The sequence below is a fragment of the Ambystoma mexicanum genome, chromosome 1q, assembly GCF_040938575.1.
Source record: "Ambystoma mexicanum isolate Mex_15411 chromosome 1q, UKY_AmexF1_1, whole genome shotgun sequence".
Lineage (NCBI taxonomy): Eukaryota > Metazoa > Chordata > Amphibia > Caudata > Ambystomatidae > Ambystoma > Ambystoma mexicanum.
In genome coordinates this window covers 1,449,855,644-1,449,881,441 of record NC_090922.1, presented here as the reverse complement: position 1 = coordinate 1,449,881,441, position 25,798 = coordinate 1,449,855,644, and the positions used below count along the sequence as shown (strand labels likewise).

Below are 25,798 nucleotides of genomic sequence, written 5' to 3'. Positions count from 1 at the left end.
TTTTTGAACACGTCCTCCGATTCTAGTGCCTTGACAAAAGTATTGCCTTTGATTTTTATCCCCTTTGCCTTGGTTTTTATTCAAAGTGCAAAGTGTGTTTGACTACGGTTACATTTCTTCCCGCGGGTATGCATTTCTTTCGTAAGACCGAACTGTCATTACTGTCAAAAAGTGAGTGTTTCTTGTCCCCCGGAAACGTCTTTTGTTTCACAACACCGGTCTGTCAAATCCTAAGATACTTACCTTGAATTGTCCTAAACCAAGGGAATTGGTTGTGTGTAGTATATTTAAGAGTGTGGTTTGGTTTAATAGAAGTGAAGTGTTTTGTGAACAGATGGTTTAAAAATAAATGTACTTACATTTTTTAACCAGAACCCTTGAGTCAGTGTTTTCTTGAGTCACAGTAGTTGTAGTCCTTTGTGTAATTCCTATTACTGCTCATTTGCTCTTGAGATAAGTCTGGCTGCTCCACTACTGCTACCATTATAACTGTGTAGTACAGGCTTGTACCGAAGGTGAAATTGTACTGCCACTTGTAGACTTAATCACCTGTAGTGTTACCTAAGGGTACTGCAGAGGATTCTGCCTAACAGTGGTAGATGAGCGAGGCCACTGCCAGACCTTCACGGGAGACCTCCAAGACTTTTACTTAGTTTTATGCAGACTTCGACACAACGCAAGACCCCGCATTTCATAGGCAGGAAGATTTCATGGCAAAGATAAGTTTGCTGAGATTGGGTGAAGTGGAGAGGGCAGAGTTGGGGGAAGGATATCACTGAAGAAGAGGTGCGTTGAGTTATGACACTGGCCCTCAACAAAGCGCTGTGCCCAGACGGCTTCACAGCATACGACATTTGTGAGAACTTTAGTCCATCAGCTGGCTGGGCTCTATTACCATTTCAGGTAAAGTGGGAGCAGGAGGCTAAAATTACCCTTCTTCCTAAATCCAACCAAGACCCCCACCAGGTGTAGCTCATATTGAGCGATCTTGCTAATCAATGTCAATGCAAAAACGTACACACACATTAACTGGCTGGAGGGATTCCTCCCAGTCCCGATTCACCCTGATCAGGCAAGGTTTGTACTAGGCCGGAAAATATTTGACAATGTAAGACATAGCTCACCAAGTGGAAAAAGTCCATAAGACTTCAACGCCTGCAGTTCTCCTCTCCCTTGACACTCAAGTGTTCACCATAGCTGAACGGCAGTTCCTGTTTAGAGTGATGGCAGAAATGGGGCTGGGGACGGATATTAAGAGGGGTCAGGCAAATGATAGGTACCAGGCATGGGTGCCCTCCTCCCCCCTGCTCTATGCAATATACTTCGAGCCGCTACTGCAGGGAATGCAGAACTCTGGAGAAGTCCAGGGAATCCCATTTGGGGGATGTTGGGGAGAATTCTCTGTTTAGGCTGAATTTCCTAACCTAGTGAGTCCCCCAGCAGCATTGCTGGATTCTTGGGGTTTATTTTTTTTTCTCCTGCCAAGAGTGAGACTCTTTTACCCTCACTCTTGGACATGACTTGAGTGTTTTCTGTGACTTGCTATGTGCTTATGGGCTATTGGGTATTTTTTCCCCATAGGCTATCATTGGTTTTTGAATGTGTGTTACACAGCACCCTCAGTGCAGTAACACAGGGGTATCATAGAGACCCCCAAACATAGACTCCACACCCTGGGACTGACTACTGTCTCCCTGGGTCTGTAAAGTCACCATTGACTTTACTAGTCTTAACTTAGGAACTTAACCAGTACAAACCATCATACTGTGGAAGTACTGGTAGGGGCAATTAGATTGCCCCTGGGTCTGTTGTCGAGGGGGTACTGTCCCGTCCCCCCTCGCCGAGTTCTGGCTGGTGGCAGTGGATACCACGGAAATATTCCACCGGAATATTTCCCAATGGGATTTCCCATTGTTTTTAATGCACCACTTTTTGGTGCAATGTTAAAGATACCGCCGGTTTATTTATTTAATATAAATTCACCGGTTGGGATTTTTTGCCAGAACTCGCTGCCAAAATGGCGTCTAGGTTCACTTCAGTAACCCTGAACCTGAGTCGAGCCTTTGTTCCACTTTTGGCGGGCTTCTGCACAGAAGCCCTCCAAAGTGGTGCCATTCTGTCTGGGTACCACAGGGGGCTGAGTTGCCTTGCCAACTCAAGTCGCACTCTGGTGTGATTGGCCCAAGTGGTGAGCCACCCCGCTCACCACATAGCATGTTTGAGTGACAGCTAGGCTGTATGAATGGGGGTTTGCTGCATAAAAGCAGGGTTTTTGGGACTGGTTCTTGAGAAGTCGCCACAGGACCTAAGAAGCCGAAGAGGGAGAAGCTGAGCCGACCTGCCAAGATGACACCACCGGTGGAGCCCTGCAGGACCGTCTCACCACTTTTTCCGACGACGGAGATCATCTCCCGCCGGAGAGTCTTCTTCCCTTAACTGGTGGGGACAACCAGTTGCTGCCTTCTTTTCGCCGTCCCGAAGCATCTCGTGGCCGCCTTGCCTCTGCCAAGCACCCTGGCAACCGGGATACCACTTTTTACCTCAACCGCGAAAGAGGGGTAAAATCCTTTGTGACCGGAAAACGCCACGGCTGGTCTCATCCCTGGTAGTGCAACGACCTTCAGCTTTTCTCCACGTCGAGATCACCTCTTCCTCTGGATGACGCCGCGACTTGCATCCACTACCAGGAACAACTGCCACCGCTGGAGGATCCTGTCCACTTTTAAAGGTACTGTGTTCCGCCCGGCTTCCCTTGCCACCGATTGTACGGGGTAGATTTAGACCTCGGCTCTCGAACCTGGGTAAGTCTGGGACACCCTAACTAAACTTTTTCTAAACTCAGAAAAACCTTTTCTACTCACCTGCAAAGACTTTTGACATTGTGTGATCTTGGGCATATTTTCGCCTGGCTCTCTCTAAAGCGGGCCCCGAACCAATTCTCCTTGTTCCACAATTGACTGCCTTTCTAACCTTATGTGAAAAGTGTTTTACCTGGCTGCTTTCATTACTTCTGCCTTTTCCCTCCCTTTTTTAATAACTTGTTGGAGTGCCATCTAACGTTAAGCGCTCACCTCTGTTTGGAAATAAGTGGTGTTAACTTAGACTTGTCCAACAAATAACTAGGGATATACATATAAGTAATAGTGACTGTGTTTTGACCTTCTTACCCGTTTCTGTGCTAGTGTAATTTATGAGTGTGCCTTTGAAATAAATAAGTATATACTTTTACACCTAGCTCTGGTCAGTGTTTGCTTGTACTACTGTGACTCTGTACCTATTATGTAGCCTCTATAAACTGCCTTACCCTTCTTGAGGGAAGTCTGACTGCTCAGCCACAGCTACCACAGTGAATCTGTGTGGTACAGACTGCTACCAAGTGGGTTTACTGCCAATACCTGTAGTCCTAAATCTTTTGCAGTGGTCCCAGAGGGAACTGCACAGGTTTCTGCCTAACAGGGGAAGTCGGCATAAGGTAGCTGCATTTGCTGATGACCTGCTTTTCTCCCTCACGCACCTGGAGACATTGTTGAGGGGGTGCAGAAAGATCCTCTCTGAATTTGGGGAGGCCTCTGGCTTGAAGATTAATGAAATTAAATCTGAGACCTTAAACCTGACAGCTGAGGGAAGGGAAGTGGCAGCTTTAAAGGGATATGTGCCCTTCGTATAGAGCACAAAGGGGATCACATTTCTAAACATATTAATTGCTCCACAGCTCGTGATACGCAGCGAACTCCAGCCCCCTTCGCCCCCTTCCATGTTTGCCTCCATCAAAACTGACTTACATAGCTGGAAATTACTTAATTTCCTGTCTGGGCCGATTAGCGGCGGTGAAGATGGTGACCGCCCCCCCCCCCCCCCCCCGCCTTGTTAATGTCCCCGAGAAGGGAGAGGGGTGGTGCTTCCCAACTTTCAACTATACGATACTACCAGATCAGGATAAGGGAATGGTTTGTGGGTGAAAGGGTAGTAATGGACTGGGCAGTAGTGGGACACAATTTAAGCAATGTTCTTTGGATGACACGCTAGGACAGGCCTCGACACATGTACTCCAGTGCCATAAAGCTGGTTGCCGATACCTGGGAAGCATTAGCCAAGAAATGACGTCACAACAGTCCCCCTCCCTGTTTATGCCTATCTTTCATAACCCATGCTCTAAACCAGGGGTGGAATCAGGGGCATTTATCAGCTGGCCGGAGGGGGGGGGGCGTTGCAGAAGGATTTGGGAGATGTTCTAGGGCCAGGTGATTAGGCCCTTTGTTGAATGTAAACAGAGCTGTGGGGTGAGTGAGCACGAAAGGCTGTGGTACTTTCAGATTAGGCACTGGGTCTTGAATCAGATATTAAAGCAGCAGCGGCACGCCCATTTGAAGAGACTACACAATCCAACGGTGCCGCCAGCACCTCAAACTCTTGGATCTCAGTTGGTTTATAGGCCCAGGATAAGGAAATCCCCAATAAGAACTGCATGTTAAATCCAGGGAGGGGGTAGGAGGGAGACAGGGGGAGGGAAGGGGTGGGAATTGTATGGTTATGTGGTTTACTTAAAAATAACAAAAAACGAAAAATAGGAGAAAAAGTGGTTTGTGCACATTTATTGTACTCTGAACATGACCATCTTCACGGATCATGGGATGGTTTTTACCACCACAGGCATGTGCGCCAAAGGATGATGGGCATAATACAGACAAGGGTCAAAGGTGGTGGGTCGAGGCATCTTCGTGGACCCAGACATGTTTGTGTATGGGATCACAGTTTTGCTCGATGTGGTACCCCAGATTGGTAAGGTATGTTGGAGGGTGTCATCTGATTTCATTTTACGACCTGTGGTGACCTCAGAGCTTGTGGCAGGGACAATACTGACCACTTGGCTTTGCAAATCTAGGGAATCAGCCAAAAGGATTGTTGTGGTTGGGACAGACTGATGGGCGTAAGGGGCGTACTGTGCTGTGCATTGACCCATCAGTATGCTATAGGATATATGGCATTTATATATACCCCTCCAGGATGCCCAGCGTCTCCTGGTCTTTGACTTTGAGGTTGCTCGGCCTCGTGGCATCCTGCAGTTTTCTAGTGCCAGAGGCATGCCTTGGAATGAGATCTCTCCAGTCGGCTCTCAGGACTAAATGGTCTCAATTCTCTGGCAGGATTTCAGATCGCCTACAGGTCCCATGCAGAGTCGCTCAGGATCTGTTGCGAATACAACATTTAGAAGGGAGAACCTTTTTGGCAAACATGGCCTGAGATAAAGGTAGTAACGGACGCCTCACTCAGTGTGGGGAGCACATACCAACGACCTGACAATCAGCAGTCGCTGGTCTCCATCTGAGTCCAAACTACATATCAACCTGTTGGAGCAGAGGGCAATCAGACTAGCACTTGAAGACCTTTCTGCCCTCTGTACGGGGAAAGAACGTCCTGATAATGACAGACAACATGGTGGCCATGTACTACCTCAACAAGATGGGCGGTATAGGGTCACTATCAGTGTGCAGAGAGGCAATGCAGCTCTGGTTCTGGGCAACTCGAGAAGGAATCTCCCTATCGCCAGTTCACTGAGCCGGAGAGGGGGCCACGACGGCGGATGCTCTGAGCAGGCAGAGCACAATCTCCCATGAGTGGGAACTAGCTCATGAAGTCCTTCAAGAGATTTTCACCCTTTGGGGAACCCCTCAAGTGGATCTGTTTGCGGCCTGTGTCAACCTGATGTGCAATCAGTAGTGCTCAAGGACATTTCCCCTAATATGAGCTCTAGGAGACGTGTTCGTAGTAGACTGGGATTTTTCACTCCTGTACGCATTTCCTCCTTCACCTGTCATTCCTCAAGTCATCAGGAGATTGAGGAGGTTCTGGAATTCCATCATCCTAATTGCTTCAGATTGAGCCAGGAGGATGTGGTATCCGGACATGTCCATCTGCCCTCCAATACGTCTTCCACAAAGGTCTCTCTCCCGATCTCCCTTTTCCCCCCCTCCCTCAGAGACAGACTCCATCCAGTGGTCAAGACTCTCAACCTCATGCACGGTTTCTGAGTTGTTGAGATACAAGAATTGGGGACCTCCCGGAAGATGTAATGGAGATTTTGCTTTCGCTCATGCCAGCCACAAAGTCATTGTACCGCTGCTGTTGGAAGAAATTCTGCAGATGGTGCAGGGTTAAGAAGGAGTATCCGTTTACATGCAGTACACCTATGGTGTTATCATTCTTATTACACCTGGCCAACTTGGGGCACAAGGTTGGTACAGTCAAGGGGTATCTTGCAGCGCTGTCTATTTTTCAGTGCTCCCCTGAAGAGTCGAGATGAGGACGGCATGGGTGCATGTCACTGGGTTTTCATCTGACGTGCAAGAGCAGATTCTGGAGCTGCTCTTTGAGGGCGTGGACCTCTTTATTCGTCAACCGGTGACGAGTTGACAAAGAAAACCTCCACTCAAACCGCCATGTCATTGGCCATCCTAACGAAGCCAGGGCAAAAGTCATTCCCTCAGTCTCCGGGCAGGACTGAACTTAAACTCTGCGATTTCACTGGCTTCAAGGGGTTTTCGGGGCCGTGGTACGTGGAAGCTTCACGGGTCACCTAGTAACAATAGGAGGAAGCAGCAAAGAAGTTGGTGTGGGTTTTTCCGTTCCCCACACCCCCTCATCTGTGCCTGCCTCTGACTCCAAGAAAGGATTGTCAAGGTCAGAGAGCACAGCTCCCAGTAGGTAGCCGACTGGCTCTTTTCTAGGACAGCTGGAAGCGTCTTTTCAAGACCCCTTGGATCCTATCTATAGTCTCCACAGGATTCGGTCTTCCTTTACCATTCTCGCCTCCTCTTCGTCAGAATGGATCCCCGGCTTTTACGGGAGGTCTTATCGCTCTTGGAGATAAAGGTGGTAGAACCTGTTCCTCAGTCAGAGAGGGGCCCTGGTTTCTACTCCAGGATTTTTGCATTACCCAAGAACAAACAGGATGCCCTGAGGATTGTCCTGGACCGGTCATTTCTTTATCTGGCTTTACCACTAGAACGCTTCAAGATGATTACTCACACGCACATAGCAGGGGACTGAATGTTCCCTAGACCTCAAGGATGCGTATCTGCTCGTCCCCATCTACCAGCTGCATCAGCAGTATCTGCACTTCACAATCCTGTTGTACCACTTCCAGAACAAGGTGCTACCCTTTAGCCTAAACTCTGGCCTCTCGTGTCTTCACGAAGTGGATGAACGCAGGTGGTCTCTGCTTGGAGGGCCATCACCTATACCCATATCTGGATGACTGGCTGGTGAGGGTGGCGTCCCCAATGGGGTGATACACTTCTGACAGCGCTTAGGGGATATTCTTCAGCTGGGGTACTCCCTCAACCAGAAGTCACAATTGTGCCCTGCCTATTATCTGGACTTACTAGGGGTGCTTTGGAACACGGGCGTTCAACGTATTTGGAATACTGCTATTCAAATGGTGTTCCCCATGCCTGAGGGGATTCTCTTTTTGCAAGGTGTGCAAACTCGACCACCTCAGCACCTTCTGGGCCTGATGGCCTCCTTTACAGTGAGCACGCTTGCCTCAAGATAGGCACCTACAGCTCCACCAAGCGGCTAATTGGGATCAGGAGACATGGTCTCAGTGGGACAGGATCCCAATACCTCTGCTCCTCCTACCTGATCTTTGCTTGTGGCTGATGGACGACAATGTTTCCGTGGGAGCCCCCTTCACCAGACCAGAGCCTACACTGGTGGTGACGACCGACTCCTCTTTCGGGCTGGGGGTCTTACTCTGGAGGGCTAAGCGATTCATGGCCTATGGTCCAGGGTGAATGCCCTCCTGCATATCAATCTGCTCGAGCTCAGGGTGGTGGGCCTGGCCCTCAAGGCGTTTCTGCCCCTCATCAAGGACAGGTCTGTTCCGGTCAGGACGGTCAATTCTATGTTTTACCTGAACAAGTAGGGTGGTCCCCGGGTTGTCACCCTTCCCCGTCCTGCATGGAAGTGGTATCGATCTGGGAATGGGCCCTAATGGAGGGGGTTTGGATTTGTGCAGTCCACCTCCAAGGAGACAGCAATGCAGAAGCGGAGCCGCTGGGGTTCAACACCTACGAGTGGAAGTTGCACACAGACTCCTAGTTGCCCCTGTGCCAACATTGGGGATTTACCCACCTGGACTCCTCTGAATTCCAAGTGCCCCCAGTTTGCTTCTTGGGCAGGACAGGGTCGGGGGTCTATTGGAGACTCATTCCAGATCTGTTGGCAAGGCTGCAGGAGTCGTATTCCTGACCCCTGCCCTCACCCCCCACACCCCACCTTGCAAGTAACGGGCTTCGGCGGACTGCAGCCCTCATCCTTATTGCCCTCCACTGGCCTTCGAGAGCCTGATTTTCGGATCCGGTGCTGTGACGCTCCCAGTATAAGAGCAAATGAACTGTTCTTCCATTGGGCTTGTGACAAGGGTCTGGATCCTGTCACCTGTCCTCTGGATGACGTACTGGCTTTCAACACACCTGGCCCATTCTGGAGTTCAGGCGGATACTTCTGCACTTATTTGGCAGCCACCTCGGCTTAAAAGAATTCCCCTGAGCATGTGTTTTCAGCAGCCATCCCAGTGGCACACCGGAAGGGTTTGTCTAGGCTTTTTCCTTTGGTGCGTAGGCCGTTGTAACGCTCACCTGATTCTCGCAGAGGCGCCGGTCTTGACTGGGCGACTACCGTATCTTCAAAGGTGATGTGTAGCACCCGGTTGGCTCTTTGGGCTGGACCTCTGTGCACTGTATGCCTGACGTGTAGAGTAAGATGTCTGCAGATAGAAAATATGGGGTTAATGAACTGGGGTTATTGGGGTGTCCCTATCTCTTTACTCTTCTCCTCTCCTGTAGACCCCCAAAGGTTAACGCTCTCACCTTAGGTAAGTGAATGCCGAGCTCTCCATCTGCCTCGGGGCAGGGTGCTGTAACCAGTTTCTTCACTGGATAGGTAGCGCAGGCCTCTTGACTTCAGAGGACTGCTGTCCGTCGTTTACTGCACGTACGGTAAGTTTCGAGTCATTCAAATGTCTTTAAAGTCTTTAGTAATGATGTCTCTTGTTTTGCAGGGTTCCGGCGATGGCGGATGACGGGCTGAAGTGAGTTGAAGATGGAGCCCGTGTGATGAATAGAAGCGCCTGGAAGCACGTAAGTAAGCGCTTGTTGCCTGCTTCACTATGCGCTCTAACTGTCTTTTTATTTTGCAGGTATGAGTTCGGAGCGGCTGCAGGGTGCCGGAATACCCACTGGATTAGATGTGGAAAGGAGTAATGGCACGTGAGTATTAAAGTTCCCCAATGTCTTTAAACGCACCTTGTTTTGTCTTTCAGATGCGGGATGTAGCGCCGAAGGCCTCCGGAGCGTGCGAAGAGTTGGTAAACTTTTGTCTTTCAGATGCCGGAATGCAGTGTGAAGACCTCCGGAGCGCACGAAGAGTAGGTAAGCCTTTGCCTTTCAGATGCCGGAATGCTAACCTGTTCTTTCTTGTCTTTATAGGTGTTGCTGAAGACTGGATTCAGGATGGTAAGCCTTTTTCCTTAGGCCCAGGACCGGATGCAGAAGACACGATGAGCGTTCTGCTGCAGAGGTTGCAGAATAACGCAAAGCAAGATTCATCCACCGGGTGTGGTTTAAATAGCCTCCTGTAGTGCTTAGGTGTCTCCTTCCACAGCCACGCCTAAGTAAGAAAAGAGTTCCTGGTAAGAAAAGAGTTCCTGCCTTCCAGAAGAGTTCCAGTTTTCTGAATCTAGGGAGTGGCTCCAGCCCCACCCAACAGGAAAAGTAGTTCCAAACAGAAGAGGATCAGAGGCTCAACTGGCAGGCAAGTAAGCAGCATGGTCTGCTGCAGGTAAGTCCACCCAAGCATTATGAGCCCGGCGCTTCCAGCGCTGGGACTGGGCATATTTATGAGCCTGGTGCCACTGGCGCCAGGACTGGGTCCAAAAGGTCCCAATTGGGACTGGTTGGCACTCGGAACCTGGGTTATGGATCTGCTTCCAAGGGAGTTGGGAAAACCCTGACCTTTTGGAAGCAGAGATCATGACAGCCGTGACCGGTCTGGGGCCTCAATGTGGTTCCTGCAGCCCTACAGCACAAACCGTTCAAGCCGATGGCCATGGTGGACATCCGCTAGGTGACACTAAAGACAGTTTTACTGGTAGCTCTCACCTCTGCGCACGGGGTCAGGGAACTGCAGGCATTGTCTTTGTGCGAGCCCACAATCAGAGGCCGAAAGGGTCCTACATTCCTTGAACCTCAAGAGGGTCCTCCAGTTTTACCTCTCTGACGAAATCCTTCAGGAAGTCGGAGGCATTGCTTGTGACCTTTCGGGGGGGTGGGTTCTCCTGGCTCGCAGGCTTCCAAGCTGTCCATTGCCCATTGGATGGTGTAGGCCATTTGAGGAGTACACGGCCATGGCCAAACCAGTTCTGAAGGGAATTCATGCTCGCACCGTCAGAGCTAAGGCCACGGCCGTCGCGTTCCAGAGACATGCGTCTTGGGATATCGGCAGCAAGGTGGCTGCCTGGGTGTTAGGCAGAATCCTGTGCAGTGCCCTTAGGGGCCACTACACACAATTGAGACCACAAGTGGTAATACAAGTTCACCTTTGGTACAAGCCTGTACTACTATGTTAAAGTGGTAGCAGTAGCGGAGCAGCCAGGCTTACCTCAAGAGTATATGAGCAGTAGCAGAGATTACACAATGGGACCGCAATTACTGCGACTCAAGCAAACACTGATTCGAGGTTTCAGGTAAAAAAATAGAAGTACATTCATTTTTTAAACCATTTGATATAAACACAACACTTCTATTAATTCAGAACCACGCGTAAAATACACAACAATCATCCAATTCACTTGGTACACTCTAACTCAAGGTAAGTACCCTATGTTTTAACGGACCGGTGTAAAACAAGACGTTACCGGGAATACATATGCGATCACTTTTTGACAGTAATGACAGTTCGGTCTTACTAAAGATGCGCATACCTGCGGCAAGAAGTGTTACCGGGGCAAAAACACACTTAGCACCGGAGTTAACCAGAGAGAGTTGGGGGAAAAAATCATAGGCAATACTTTTGTCAAGGCAGACAGAACACTCGTTGACAGAAATACAAAAGTGAATAGGCCGGAGCCAGTGTCAAGTGGAACCGGGTTCCTGTTGTCGAGGATCACACAGTCGGACAGTTCAAGATTCAACATAGTCAGGAGTACGTGGATATTGTCAATAGAGGAAGCAAAAGTTCTAAGGAGGGAAGACCAGGGCAAGCCTTGGAGAAGAAAAGGGATTCACCCTAGTTCCTCAAGCAGAACACAGTACCTTATTCAATGAAGCTGGTGCCACGGCAGTTGTTACTGTTGGTTTCCTGCAGACCCACGGTTCCTGGAGCTTCGGTACGAAGGCCGTCGTCTGGAGGGGTCTGCGGCGCACAGTGATGAAGCCGGCAGCAGCAACAATGAATAAAAGGTGCGCTCCTTAAAAACGGGAGAGGCTCTTCAGATGGCTTTCCTGACCACTACAGCAGTGTGCAGCGGTTTCGACCACGAAGAGATTCCTCTGGCTGTGGAAGATGAGCTGGTTATCACCACCAGGCTCAAGGGTAGAAGACTCCGGACTGGATCTTCTCTGGTCGTCGAAGGGTAGATAGCTCAGGGCTGAAGCAGGGCTTCACCGGGACGGGGTAGTTGCAGCAGCCGTCGTCGTCTCCGCTTCTCTTCAATTCCTTGTAGTTCCAGTGGCGACTGACTTCTAGCCCAAGAGACCTGCCTTTTATGCAAAAATCCCCCATTCACACAGCCTGGCTGTCAATCGCGCAGCGGGGGGGGGGGGTTGTCCAGCCCGGACAACCACTTCAGCCAATCATGGCAAAGTGCAACTTGGGTTTCCTAGGATACTAGGTTTCCTAGGTTTCCCTCACATTCAGCCCACCTAGACACCCAGGCGCCTGGATGAGGGCTTCTTGGCAGAAGCCCGCCAAAAGACAGTGAACAAAGAAGGCAAACCTGGTTTGCCGCGCAAAGTAAAACACAAGGACTTTAACAAAAAGAAATGGCGAATAAACCCGACCAGAGCCAAAAGAAAAAGTATTTGGTCAGGCGGGTTTATGTTCAAGGCTAATATAATAGCCTAAAACAATACCACGTTTATATAGTATAATCGTGGTAGAAAAGTTAGGGTAGATACCACTGCCACCAGCCAAGTCTAAATGTTAAAAGAGCTAAACAATGCTCTAGGAGGTAGAGTATAAAAAGGGCTAAGGAGTAACCCTTTCCAGTACTCCATGTAAGATGGGGTGTACTGGATCTGTGGTTAAATGACTAAAGTTAATGGCAACTTTACCCTTTTCTGGGGGAACAGTAGTCGGCCTCAGAAATGGAGTCAGTGGGTAGTCTAAAAGACAACCCTGTGTCACTGCACTGAAGGTGCTGTGGAACCCACACAATGGGACTACTGAAGTGATGTACTCCACAGTCCACAATCACAAAAACAGGTAAGACACATGGCAAAACATGGGTAAGAGTGGGGGAAAAGCCTCACACTCTTACCAAGTGAAAAAATGAACTCCAGAAATCCAGCAAAGCTGCTAAGGGACTCACTAGGTGAGTGAAATTAGCCATATAATGAGAATTCTCCCTAACACTGGGCTACTCAGTCGGCTTTCTGTAAGCCCTATTCGCTCGATACTATCTCCAGGCGCGATTAACCTTTTTGCTTTGTCCTAGATAGCAGATTGTCACTGCTCCACCCTATGGTCTTCTGTGGGCTCACCCAAAAGGATGTAGGGATGGGACATATGCGTAATTAAAGCTGCTCTCCGTAGTGACAAGAGTACCCATAGTCCCCTTTCCTCTATGTCCCACCCGCTGCTAGTATGCCAAGGGCTAGTATGTAATAAGTGTAGCTAGGTATCGAAGCGTCTGATGTGTTCAAAGGGAACTGAGGTGCGGTGCTGGAGGGTAGGGCCTCGGCGGGGCGTTCACCATGTCGGAGGTTGCTCCCTATACTAAATTTAAAGGGGTGCTACATTTTTCACTGCCAAAGGTTCCCGTACAGTCCCTATGTTCGGGGTCACCCACAAGGATGGAGGAATGGGGACTAAAGACTAGGACAACTCTAGTCACTACAGTGAGTAACTTTAATGCCTTCTCCAAGCTGATGGCAGTGGTGATGGCTCATCAGGAGATCCGGCATCCATGTATTCCCTTAACTGGTCTGGTTGATCCAAGGAAGCTCCTGAACAAGTATCTGCGCAGCTCGAGGACACAAGTTCCCAGCTTGTTTGTGCTGCTCCCTGAATTTCCAGATGTCCCAAGTCGCATCAACACAGTGGTTCCAGTCATGCAAACACAGGAGGGGAAGTCCACCCTTCTCGGGGAAAGAGTCTCCAGTGTCAGATGGTCACTGTTTCAGATCCGCTACAGCTGGCTAGCGCTGCTTGCAATCGTGCAAGCCCTGATGGCTTTCGCGCCATCCCTCAGAGGGAAGGAAGTATGTCCCGATTCTGACTGGCAACAAAGTTGAGGCATTACCTCAACTAACGAAGGGGGAGTGTGGTATCTACCTCGTTGTAGGGATGCCATGCAATGATTTTTCCGGAGAGCAGGATCTCTGCCTAGATAGCTCATTTGGCAGGGGCGGAGAACATGTTTGCAGACGCCCTGAGAAGGCACAGCATGGCTCTGGGCCACCATAATTTGTACGTCTCAAACTGGTTAAGAACATAGTACTCTGATCTTCTTCTTTTTTTTTTTCCTTTTTTTAGGTAATTGGTTAATTATAACACGCTTAATACCCCAAGGTTGCTAAGCGCATTTCTTCTGGAAATGGGCATCTGCCCACCTCGCCGGTTTCTTTTGAGGCCGTACCTTCAACAATTGGGAGGGTGGGTGCTTGTCTTGAAAAGGGGAAAATCTTCCTCGGGACCAGCCCTTGAGAGTAAAAATTACCCAATTCAGCCCAAAATACAGGTTCTATTGTGCCAAGCAGTGAACTCATGCTAGTGACAAATGACACCTTCAAAATGTTTACCATTTATTAGAAAAAAGCATGAACAGTAAAATTTAGCAGCATTTTGGGATTCAAGTTAGAGAAGATTACAAAACACAAAACTTGGAGAAATACAAAATATAGATAAACATAGAACTTAGAGAAACGTAGAGAAACAGTCTTACGTCCCTTCAATCAGCACTGGGAGACCCTGGCCCTCATAAGATAGCTGTTGCCAGCCCCGCTCAGATGACAGCGCTGCAGGGTGCCGACAGAGCATCAGGTTCTGGACACTCAATCTTGCTCGAACCAAGTCCACGGATCGATCTCCCACCTGATCCATGTGGGCATGCATATTTGGAATCTCGTGCTGTCAGTCCATGACGCACAGTTCCAGAACTTTCCCTGTGCAAAATATAGGCTTGCTCATGGGAAAAACCCAACTCTCTCTGAGATGCTCCCTGCTCGCTCCTACCCCTCCCTTGGAGCCCTCTCTGCCAAAGCACTGGAATGTCCTTATCAGCGTGTGGGCAAGGCCGTACCAGGCCTTCTCAGGGAAACGGGATTTGTTTACGAAGCCATGCAGGGCTACAGTTAGAAAGGCAGAATGTTCTAAGAGAAGCCGAGATGAATTAACCCCATGTGAGCAAGCTCTAAAAGGCATGCACTCATAGGTTAGTGCCCATAGCGCTTAAGATTGGCTATCTAAGCGCTATATATGTGCCATAATGCTCCAAACACTACAATAATGTCTCTATTAGCTACAGAACTGGGGCCTCCGCCCTGCCTGTCTATCTACAATGCATAATGTGACCTACCACCCCTACTATGCCTGCATATTCCCTGCAGCTCACTACTGCGTAATGGAGGTGCTACAACAGATTGCTGTCAGCATTTAGCACATACTTTGAATAAACTATTGGCTTTCAGCGGCTAGTGCTGTCATCTAAAGCCCTGATAGGCAAATTGTCACTTTTGTGTATCACGACAGTACTCCACTTGAACCCAGAGTATCAATCTGCATGCATGGTTCTTGATAGGATGAGATATGACTGGGACTTCTGAAAAGGCTCTTGAGCTGTTGCTTGGTGCATGCAGGCCTTTCACTAGGTCCCTTTGAGCGTGCAGATGCAGAAGTTTTGAAGGGTGGTGTAGGGATCACGAGGTGGACCCCATCTCATGCCCACTACCATTGTAATGGAATCCCTTCTTTACTTGGCCGCTTCGGGCCTTCAGGTAGGCATGGTCAAAGGTTATTTGGCAGCTTAGTCAATGTTAAGGAAGTCACCGGATCAAGGTTCTTTACAATCCCAATTTCTGAAAGGCCTTGTAAATAGGTGTCCACCATTTGTGGTTCCAGCTTGGGACCTGCAGTTGGTGCTGGTCTTCTTGGTAGTGGCTCTGTTTGAGCCCATGTATTCTATCTGGTTGCTTACCCTTAAGACTTCCATCTTGGTGGCCATCATGTTGGCAAGACATGTAGGCAAGCTATAGGCTCTCTCCTGCAAATTACAGTTTTTGCCTTGATTTGGAGACTTGTGTAATTTAATGGCTATGAAAAAAATATATGCTATTGCTGACCTATGTATAATATCTTTAATAAATCTTCGTAGAAAATGTATGTATTTTCACCTGCCCATTAAAATTTCTGCAGGGGGTGGTGTCAAAATCATCTATCACATTGCCTTCACACTGTAGGAACAGTCTGGTGGTGTCTAAACAGCCAATTTCATGTTGGCTAGTCCTCTGCATCGCTGAAAGCTACGAGAAAGCGGGGAAGGAATTGCCTTCAGGCATCTGGGCGCATTTCACTAGGGTCATGGCTACCTCTTCTGCGCTGTAGTGAGTGAGATCTGCCAGGCAGCGACTTGGAAGTCACTTCACACGTTAGCAAAACACTACAACCTGGATGTGGCTTGTGGGGTTGACGCTCAGTTTGGAAGAGCAGTGTTGCAAAGCTTTCTTTTGTAGACTTTCCTCCGGTCTCCAAATACTGTACTTCAATCCGATGAACGAGAAATGACTTATTCTTCCCCTGCAGATTCCTCATCGCCCTTCTAGCCTGTATCTATACATGCCAACGGAAAGTTGTGACGTTGGTATTTGTTGTGTACGGCACAAGGTTGTGCTATTCACAATTGAGAACTGCCTGCCTGTTGGCCTACAGTATTTTTGCCTGTTGCCAACAAAATTAGATTTTTAGCTGTCATGGCCGAATCCCATTGGATTCTTCATTGCAGTTGCGTGGCACTGGCCAAAAAGGTGGGAAACTGAGGTGTGGGTGCATAGTTAGCTGATGTATGTACCACCAACATTGCATCGGTTTTGTGGTCAAGACTTGACTGAGTCGACGGACGCTGAGCCTCACTACGCCCACTTTCGAAATATTTTCAAAATAGCTGATGCTTTCGCCCCTTTGCCACTCATGCCCAAAGGGGTAGAGGCCAAGCCCCATCAGGAAAGCAGATGCAGCGTCGTCACTCGGGAAGCTCTGGGGAGGCGGAGGGCTTGACATAATTTCCTTGACTGGGAGCTCGGAGGGATGCACTGACAGCTGACGTTCAACGTACGTTAGGCATTCTGCCAATCCCAGTCATGCTGCTGGTTCTAAGGATGTGCATGTTCGGGTCAACGTTTATTTTGTTGGTTCTGGACTGGACCGGAGAACATGGCACCTGGGGCTGCTGGATGTGTCGAACTGATGCCCCCCCCCCGGCGCCTTTTGCCGAGAGTGGAATTACTTCCCCCTTCATAGGGGCGTGTGCTTTATCCAATCCTCCCCAGCCTGAACCTTCATGCTTGGCTATTGAGTAAAAAGGTACAAGTAGTGGGACTTGGCATTTGTAGTCCTGGACATTTAGAGGGTGTACATGTTTAGCTTGGTGCTGGGAGAATGATCCAAATCCTTTATCCTGTCCTTTGCCACCTGTTCTAAATGTTTTGCTGTCTTTGGCCCAATTCAGTCTTGTAAATTGGTACTGTATGGGGTACCCAGCTGCTATATCCTTTTAAAAAGTTCACCTGAACAGGGTTCGTTCTTCGCAATCAATATTTATGCAATTTTTACAAGTTTGTGCAACGTTTCCTTCATACCAGTTGTGGTATCGGTATCTGGTTTAGATTTGGCATTAACATTTTCTGTGGCTGTTCTGTTTGAGCACCTACATGCTTCTATTAGACTGCTCACCCTTAGGGTGATTTTCCTGGTTGCCCTCACTTCTGCTAGATGGGTGAGCGAGCCGCAGGTAGTCTGTTTAACCTAGGGTTTGTTCCAAAGAAAAGGTGACTTGGTTTGTCCCTCCTCTGTTCCGAAAGTGGCCTCAGATTTTTCTCTTTCAAGGTACATTTACCTGTTTATTTTTCCTCTGAACCCCCCCGGCCTAGGCAGAGGAAGGATTCCATTGGCTGGACCTGGTTTGGAATTTCAGCTGATACTAATACTACTGGAGCTGTGACCAAACTGACCCTGTCAAGGTGGATCATTCTTTGCGTTTTGCAATGCTATGATCTGGCTGGAAAACATGTGCCTGATGGGCTCCGTGCCCACTACAACAGAGGAGTGGCTGCCACCTCTGCCCTGCATCCGGAGTCACTGTCCAAGGCATCTGCCAAGTGGCAATGTGGGCATAGCATTGCTGCATGGATTCCCTTTCGAGGCAAGACTCCCGTTTTGGCAGGGTGGCCCACTAGAGTGTTCTGGTCTAGATCTTGTCCTTACTCGCCTCCCCCTTCAGATCCATGTACTGATATGGGGGTTTTATCATAGATGAGGAATCCGTGGATGAAAAGAATCCTTTAGTACATCAAACTACTTCTCTGTAATGTTCTTTCTGGTGGATGTTCCTTCCACGGATTCACGGCCATTCCTCAACCGCCATACTTACCTGCCACACTTGGAGGATAGTCTGTACACCGTAGTTTCCACGGTCCCTCTGCGTGAAGTTCTAAGGAAAAAGGGTAGAACTGAGGACACTGGGTGTGGTGCCACAATATAGACTGGTCTCCACTTAGTGACCAGCGAGCTGAGGCATCAGGCGGAGCCGACAAAGCTGCACTGCTCCCCTGGTGACAGCTGAGGGGGATTATCCTAGCTAAGCAATCCATGGGCGAAACCTCCATCTGAACGAACATTGCTGACAGGTAAAGTTGTCGATCAAAGGCCCTCTACTGCTTCATCAGTGTGTTCTTGAACAAGCTTTGGTCAATGCTGGTTAAAAGTTTCCACGGACACATGGTGTTGAAGATGGAATATCTAAGATGAGAAATCTGTTTGAGGAAGGATGAATTGGAACAAATTAGTGAATCTTGCACCTGACCTGTTTATGACTGTAGCTAGGTACTGCTGGGATCTCACACCAATGCTAGCTTGTTTTCCGGCTGACAAAAGAAACTAACTCTGTGTAGCCCTACACTATCTCCATGCATATGGTTCAGATATTCAGCCCAAACTGTGAGGACTGAGGGGAGAGACAAAGGACAGTCCAGAAAGAATGTCCAGCAGCCAAAATAAGGAACAGGAGCTAAGGAATAGGACCATGGGCTAAGCAATTAAGACCTTGTCCTAACAATGCAGCAGCTTGGCTTTGTGGCACATTTCTTTAGCAAAACTAGAAAGTACAGGATGGGTCAGGGTATCCCCTATATAGTCCTATGTTGACCTAAACCAACTTTCTAATACAAGGTAAGCACAAAAGATTTGATAACCAGCCAATCTTGCTGGCCAGAGCAAGCCACACAGTTTTTGTTTTGTCCTAGCTAGTGCCAAGGACCAGTTTAAAGCACTATTGAGGGTGTAGAGCTGGGCTGAGAGAGCCTATCCTTCCACAACAGCCTTTTTGGGATCTAGTTATTTTTCCCCAAAAACAGAATAGCCAAGAGTATGACTAAAAGCATAAATTAATATCCATTATATTGGACACCACCTTCAAAACTATTATTGGTTGATGTAATCAGCACAGGCCCAAAATACTGTTCTTAAAAAGTACCCATATCCTGTGAACCTGATGTGCTACCATAGAACTGATTATATAAGGTTGCAGTGGACTAAAATCACTCTAGCCACGAAGTCCAAAAAGACAAATTGTAAAAATATAGTTTAGGGTACTGATAAAATGGGACAGCAGAACCCCAAAATGTGATTTCTGCCCACACATCGTCTACAGATCAGCATGAACTCTCTTGAAAGTATGCACCTCAATCTCAGTGCTCATGTCATGACTGATGGCCACTTGTGCCCAGCAGAGAGGTGAGGTGTCCCAGTTTTCAGTGTCTGCCAGGGTGCTGGTAGATGGGCTTCCGTGCACATATTTGCCAAGCATTAATGCCTAGTTTGGTTTTCTGGTCAGGACACCTGCTTGAGGAAATGTGTTGAATGGAGCTCCAGATTTTTCCTGTGCAAGTGATGGTTATCGCTATCCTCCCTCTGTTCTATACAGCTACGTGAATCTTTTTGACAAGGGTTATGTGAGTGGAAGGAATCAATTATAAGAAAAAAAGACTTGCCTTTTTATTTAATGTAAAATGCTTGCATAACTTAGTAACATTGATTTACAGAGCAAAGGACCAGTGTCTTTAACAATGGGTGGGAGGATGTGGATATAAAACAAGATGGGGGAGGTGGAAACATGAACCAGGTGCAAGGACAGTAGAGATGGATATAGGAATGGGATAGTGGAGGGAAGTGTTAAGTTTTAGGATGAAGGGGTGAGGGATGAGTGCTGTGGGGGTGTCATAGAGGGATAGTGGGAGAGCAGTACAGGGAGATGTGGAGGCATAGAATACTATGCAAGTGATTCTTCAGACAAGAGAGCTAGGAAGTTGGATTTAAATGGAGAGGGTAGTAGTGTGGAGAGGAAGAACATTCCAGTGTAAGGGAGCGAGGAGAGCAAGAGCTGAAATGAGGGAGTGCAAGGACATGAGAGGTGGCAAGAAAGTGAGCCGAGGGGGAGAGTAGGGAGTGAGATGGGTTGATGGGTATGGTGGTGCAAGTCCGTGTATAGTTTAGAAGATTAGTTTATACTTTGCGCTCTGTCTCATAGCCATTTAACTGACAAGGGATAGGTGGAGGTGAAGCAGGGACGGTTGAAGTTTGTACGGATAGCAAAGTTGAACACTGTCGCTAGGTGAAGAAGCATAGTTGGGAAGGCCATAGAGTTAGACTGGCACAGTACTCCGATTGCGTGTACTAAAGAGATTAGGTACTTGCAATTAGTCTCGGGAGAATGGCTCAGGGGTAACTCGTTCGCCTTGGAAGCAAGACGCGGAGCAGCACAGGTCCGATCCCCAGGTCTGCGCTTAGAAACCTCTGGGTATTAAGCGCATTAGAACTAATTACGAGTGTTGATGTGAAGATGTCTTTTTCTGATGGAGATTGTCTGGCTGCAGTGGCTGAATTGAAGATGAAGAGCCAGAAGTTGTGAGCAGAAGTAGAGTAGGGAAGGTAGTTGGGAGAGAAGAATAGGAGTGGGAGAGGAAGAGGGAGCATGTTTGGATGGGGAGGTAAAGAACTCCTGTCCTAGGGGAGTTGAGCCCAGTCGAGAGATGCCCTCCAGTGTTTGGCAGAGAGACATTTTCAACCATGGCTCATCAGATAATTAGGAACAGTAGAAGATCAGTGTCATCGGTGAAGAGGTAATGGGAGAAGCCATAGGAGGAGATCCAGGTGCCACGACCAGAGGTACAGAGATTGAAGAGAGGTGGACCCAAGGCTGACCTTTGGGGAACACAAAAAGCTTGGGGGTGAGTGGGTAGGCAAGGCTGTTCCAGGACTACTGAAAGTGTCCGGGGCGAGCTATGAAGCAAACTAATCAAGGGCCTTGTCCCTGATGCCAAGGAGATTGAGAGAAGGTCCGAATGGTTGACTGTATTGAAGGCAGTAGAGGTCAACAAGAATTGGACTAAATGAATGGTTAGCATGATGAGCGGAAGAGATCTAGTTGCTGACATTGAGGCGAGGTGACTGGTGTACAGAGGTCAGAAGCCAGATTGAAGAGGATCCTGGAGGTTGTGTGTGCCAAGGCCCGTTTGTCAGTTGAAAACTACACACTAGGATTTTGGAATAGTGAGGTAGAAGAGGCAGGACAAAAGCTGGCAGGACAGTTGGGAACTAGGCCAGGTTTTTTAAGGATATGGATGGTAGTAGCCTGCTTGCAGGATGATTGAAAAGTGGCACTGTAAAAGGAGTTTAAGAGGAAAGGTAAGTTATGGCGCTGCACTAGGTGCTATGAGTATCACTGTGTGGAAGACTGAGTTGATGGGGCCAAATGAAGGGTTAGTCCTGAGAAGGTCAAGAATCTCATCATGGTTAATGGGGGCAAAGGAAGACGTTGTCACAGGAGATGAGGGTTGCAATGGTGGAGAAAAATGAGCAGGGTGGGGGATAGAAGGTACTTTGCAAGAGTATTTAGAATGTTGGATGTGTTTTAAGCAAATTGGAGAGCTAGATCTTTAGAAGAAAGATAGAGGAGATGGAGGTTTCGGAGTTGAGAGATTTTTTGGAGGTCCCTCGGTTGTGAGGATTGAGACAAAATGAGTGTGATAGATGTCACGTTGAATCATATTTGTTCTGATAGATTAGTACTTCATCCCACAGATTTCTTGTCAGCCTCCCGTTCTACCCCTCATGATGGCTAGCTCATTGATCTATTGCTGTCCTGAGCAGCTGAGTGCTAAGTCCAAAAGGTGTAGCTGAAGTTGTGCAGTGACAATGGTTAAATGTGTACTGCTGCCACAAGATACTATCTGTCATCATGGTTACACATTGAAGCAGAGTGGGACTAATGCAGAGCTATATAGCAACCCAACATCCACCGGTGACTGAAGCAAGATCCTAACGCAGGTGATGCTGTAAGATGTTGATCCAAGATGAGGAATTTGTAGAAGGCACAACTAATCCATCAGAAAGAACATTACTGTGGTCCGTAATGATTTGTTAAATTTGAACCGCAAATTCCTGCAGCAGTACCACACCAATACCTTCATATATTGTATTTATTTGTATAGCGCACCTAGCCCTCGGGCATCTGGGCGCAATGATTCAGTTACATTGGAGCAAAGTTACAAGTTATGGGTACAAACCTAGGAATGGAGAGCAACAATATATACATTAATAATGTGTTACATCAGAATAGTACAAAAATGGAAATAAGAATCAGCAATGTATGCATTAAAAGATGGGGTTACATCCATAAAATACAGTGGTAGTATATACAGTAATAAATACGGTTAGGCAGGAACTGGAATTGAGTCTAGCTAGTTTCCTGGGAAGAAAGCGAGCTTTTAGTTTTCAATCTGAATGTGATACATGTATTGAAATTCTATCTTGACAGAACCAAACCTGTCAACTGTGCGATGGATTACCTTCAAGGGATTTGGGTTAAGGGGAACAATGGTACCCAAGCATCACAGATGGCAATAGCCTAGTGTCTCGTCAATATTCTTTACAGATTGCAAAAGCCACACCTTCCAAGGTGCAGATCCATTCTATTAGAGAAAAGGTAGCATCTATTGCTTTTCAGAGAAAGGTTGCCTGGCATGTTAGGAGGATGGCTACGTAGCCCATGTCATCTGCTTTTTAGTAAAGACAATTGCTTAGACACAAGTTCCAAGGCAGAGGATTAATTAGGCCAGGCTGTCCTTCGGGGTTGGTTTGCTTCAGTTTAGTTTGCATAGTTGGCCTGGATTTGTTAATGCTATTCCATCTTCCATGGTATGGGTGAAAAGGAGGCAGGACATAAAAAGTAAGGACGTTTCTCACGGTATTATCGATCCAGAAGTCCCATTTCCTCCATGGTAAAATTTCCCCAGAAATTGAGCTTGTAGTAAGTGGACAATTAACTGCTAAATGGTCCTGTGAGGTATGTAGGAAAAGGAACAAGCAGTACAGTAGTGACAAACATATCTGTTTAAAGTCATGTATTGTATGTCCCCTATTAAAAAGAAAATAAGGGTGTATATATGGGTTTTTAAGATGCATACTTTCAAATTTACAGCTGGAATTAATATTACACACAGCTTCTAATATTCCCTCACAACACAGCTGAAGTTTATGATTTATAAATGGACAAAAAAGGAGTAGTAAGAGGAGTGGACATGGCAGGGCTACAACCTTTTGGGTTTGAAATTAGGAACTTGTTTCTGGTTATGATAAGACAAGTGTAGTTTTTTTTACATTTTGTCTGATCCACAGCAAGAAGGTATTCTCTGGCTAGAAAAAGCATGCACATGGATGGTATATAGAAATCTGCAAGTCCAGTATTTGTATTAATTCCTGATAGTGTTATTGTGTTACTATTCCTAGAGTGAAAGAACTCAGTCCTCATGAAGAAGGAAACCATGAGACCAACAATCACATGGAGACTGAAGATGGTGAAGAGTCGGATCTCAGTGTTAATGAATACCAGTTTCAGGAGGTATGTTAGATAATCAAATTTAGGAGTAACTTTTCACTCTGCATATTAAGGATCTAAAATTACCAAAAGTCGTAATGCATCTAAAGTCAACTATCACAAATAATTGTTTTAAGTAACTCAATTGGAAGCTGGATCTGCACTGGTATGGGGTTGTTAGAGGCCATCCTAGTGTATAAGCAAAGGACTTTTGCACTTTGGTTAACCAAACACTCTGGGTAGTGTAGGCTAAGCAGTAAGGCTTAGACTTGGGCAATCAAATGTTTGTGTAGGTAGAACTATCAATAACACACAGAGTACAGTAACAGGGGACTACAATTATATATTTTTTAAAACGGAAAATAAATTATGCCTGAACACAACAGTAAAAAAAAAAGGATAAGGCATGCAAACAAATGTATACAATAGGAACCAAAGAGGCACCACACCACTCTTCACAATTTCTGTTAAAACTGTAATGGTATTGCTTTTTCAACATGATTTATAAGGGAGGAGGGTTAGAGGTAGTAAGATGATGTACATAAAAATAATGAAATGGATTGCATTCTCCCACAGATTCCTCATCTTGATAGATAGCCAGTTCCAGCTGCTCTCAGAAAATATTGACTGGGTTTGGCGTGGACATAAAGCAGCTAGACACTATCCCTTCAACTGTAGCACTCCTAGACTCATGTCAACAGCATTACATTTAGCATGTATTCTGTGCCATAACGTTTAACTTTTATTTTCTGCACGCTCAGGTCCTTGTTTGGAACAAGGGTCGTAATATTACTCTATTGGTGTGCCACTCTCAGGGTTCAAGCGCTGCAGAGACAGCAGTTCCAAAATGTCTATTACTGACCCACTTAACGTGTGGTTTTTAGGGGTGGAACATGACTTGGAGCAATACAGCTTGCGCCAATTAATGACGGCTAAAGCCCCAAGGGCAATGCTCAGCTAAACTGGTGCTAGTAAGACCTTCAAAATTATTGACTTGGTCAGCTACTAAATTCTCAGGGTGATAGCAAGGGACCCACCCCGGAAAAAGTAGGACAGGTGACACAAACTATCTAAAGAGATCTCATTCCCGCAATGTGTCCCAGCAATCTCCTTCCTTCAATAAGAAAAAAGTACACGCATAGGTGGGACCATTCTGGTTCGTTGTAGGTGGGAGGGCTTAGTCTTAACCTTCCACGGGGGCACAGAGTAGTGGGAGGAGTTTACATAAATGCTTAGTTTGAAAAGTATGCAATGAGTACGGCTTCAGCCTAGTCTTCCCCGGTGATGCCATCAACTGCCGCGTCCCTAGAACCTGGCAGAAAAGTGTCAAAGATCCAATGTCCTCAAGCGCAAACCTTTCAAAGTCTTAATAAGGCGCCAAATTCGGCGGTCCCCTTTTGGAGGACCAGGTGCCTTGTGACATCTACTAGGGCCATTCACTTGGCACAGCTGTTAATGTAGGATCAGAGCTGTGCCTCTAAATCCAGGGCTTACTTCATCCAATCCATGCGGTCGATCTTTGATGGAGACCATTGGAGGGGGCGGGACTTAAACGTACCAGACTTCATTTGGATTGCTTTTCTCCCGCAGATTCCTAATCGGATAGATATCCATTCCAGTGACAACTGCTCGGAAATCTTTGACGGTGGGCGTAGTGCACTTTGACTTGGCTGTCGATCTGTCTTGCCTCGATTAGTCTGTTGTCTGCTTCAGACGTGAAGTCCGTACATGTATTGCGTCACTACGCCCCTGTACCTCAGTTCCTTTTTTCTGTACACTCAGCTCGCTGCTCGAGCAACAATTCTCTCACAAGAACCTCCCAATCGCTGAATTAGTCGCTATTCAACAAGATTTTGTAGTCTTGTCCGCTCCCAAAGTGTCCTGCTTCAAACGATGCAGGGACTGCAATTCCAAGTTGTCCATTACGGACCCACACAATGTCTGTGTGGTTCCTCATCGTACACGTCACTGAGGACAGTGGTTCCTGTAGAAAAATGAATCCTTAATCACTGCAGCAGAGGGTGACGAAAGTAGCGTTAGGTAGGCCCCCATCGATGTCTCTGGCGCGATCGACCACCCATTCGTCGGAACCTGAGACGGAAGGGCCTATTCCTGAAAAAGAAAGGCATCTAAAGAAAACCAAAAAGAATTTGCACTCTTGGAGTCACTCCTCTTCCTCCCACAAGAAGCAGCACCATTAGTGCAGGGATGAGTTTGGCTCCTGATCCTGGTAAGTGTTCAGCGGGACCTACTGTTGGGCAGAATGATATGCAGTACCCTTTGGGAACACCACACACAATTAAAGACTACAGGTGACAGTACAAATTCACCTTTGATACAAGCCTGTACTACACAGTTAAAGTGGTAGCGATGGCTGAGCAGCCAGACTTATCTCGAGTAAGTGAGCAGTATCAAATAGTTACTCAAAGGACA

General features: G+C 47.3%; 1 protein-coding gene across 5 annotated transcripts in view; it reads left to right on the top strand.

Annotated features, from left to right (window-relative positions):
* KIF2C (kinesin family member 2C) overlaps positions 1-25,798 on the top strand; it is a 1,350,025-nt gene that overhangs the window by 1,182,854 nt on the left and 141,373 nt on the right. For all 5 annotated transcript variants that reach the window (XM_069642340.1, XM_069642339.1, XM_069642341.1 and 2 more), the window contains one exon: positions 23,278-23,389. In XM_069642340.1, coding sequence (XP_069498441.1) covers positions 23,278-23,389 — 112 coding nt within the window. The remainder of the gene's footprint in view (positions 1-23,277; positions 23,390-25,798) is intronic.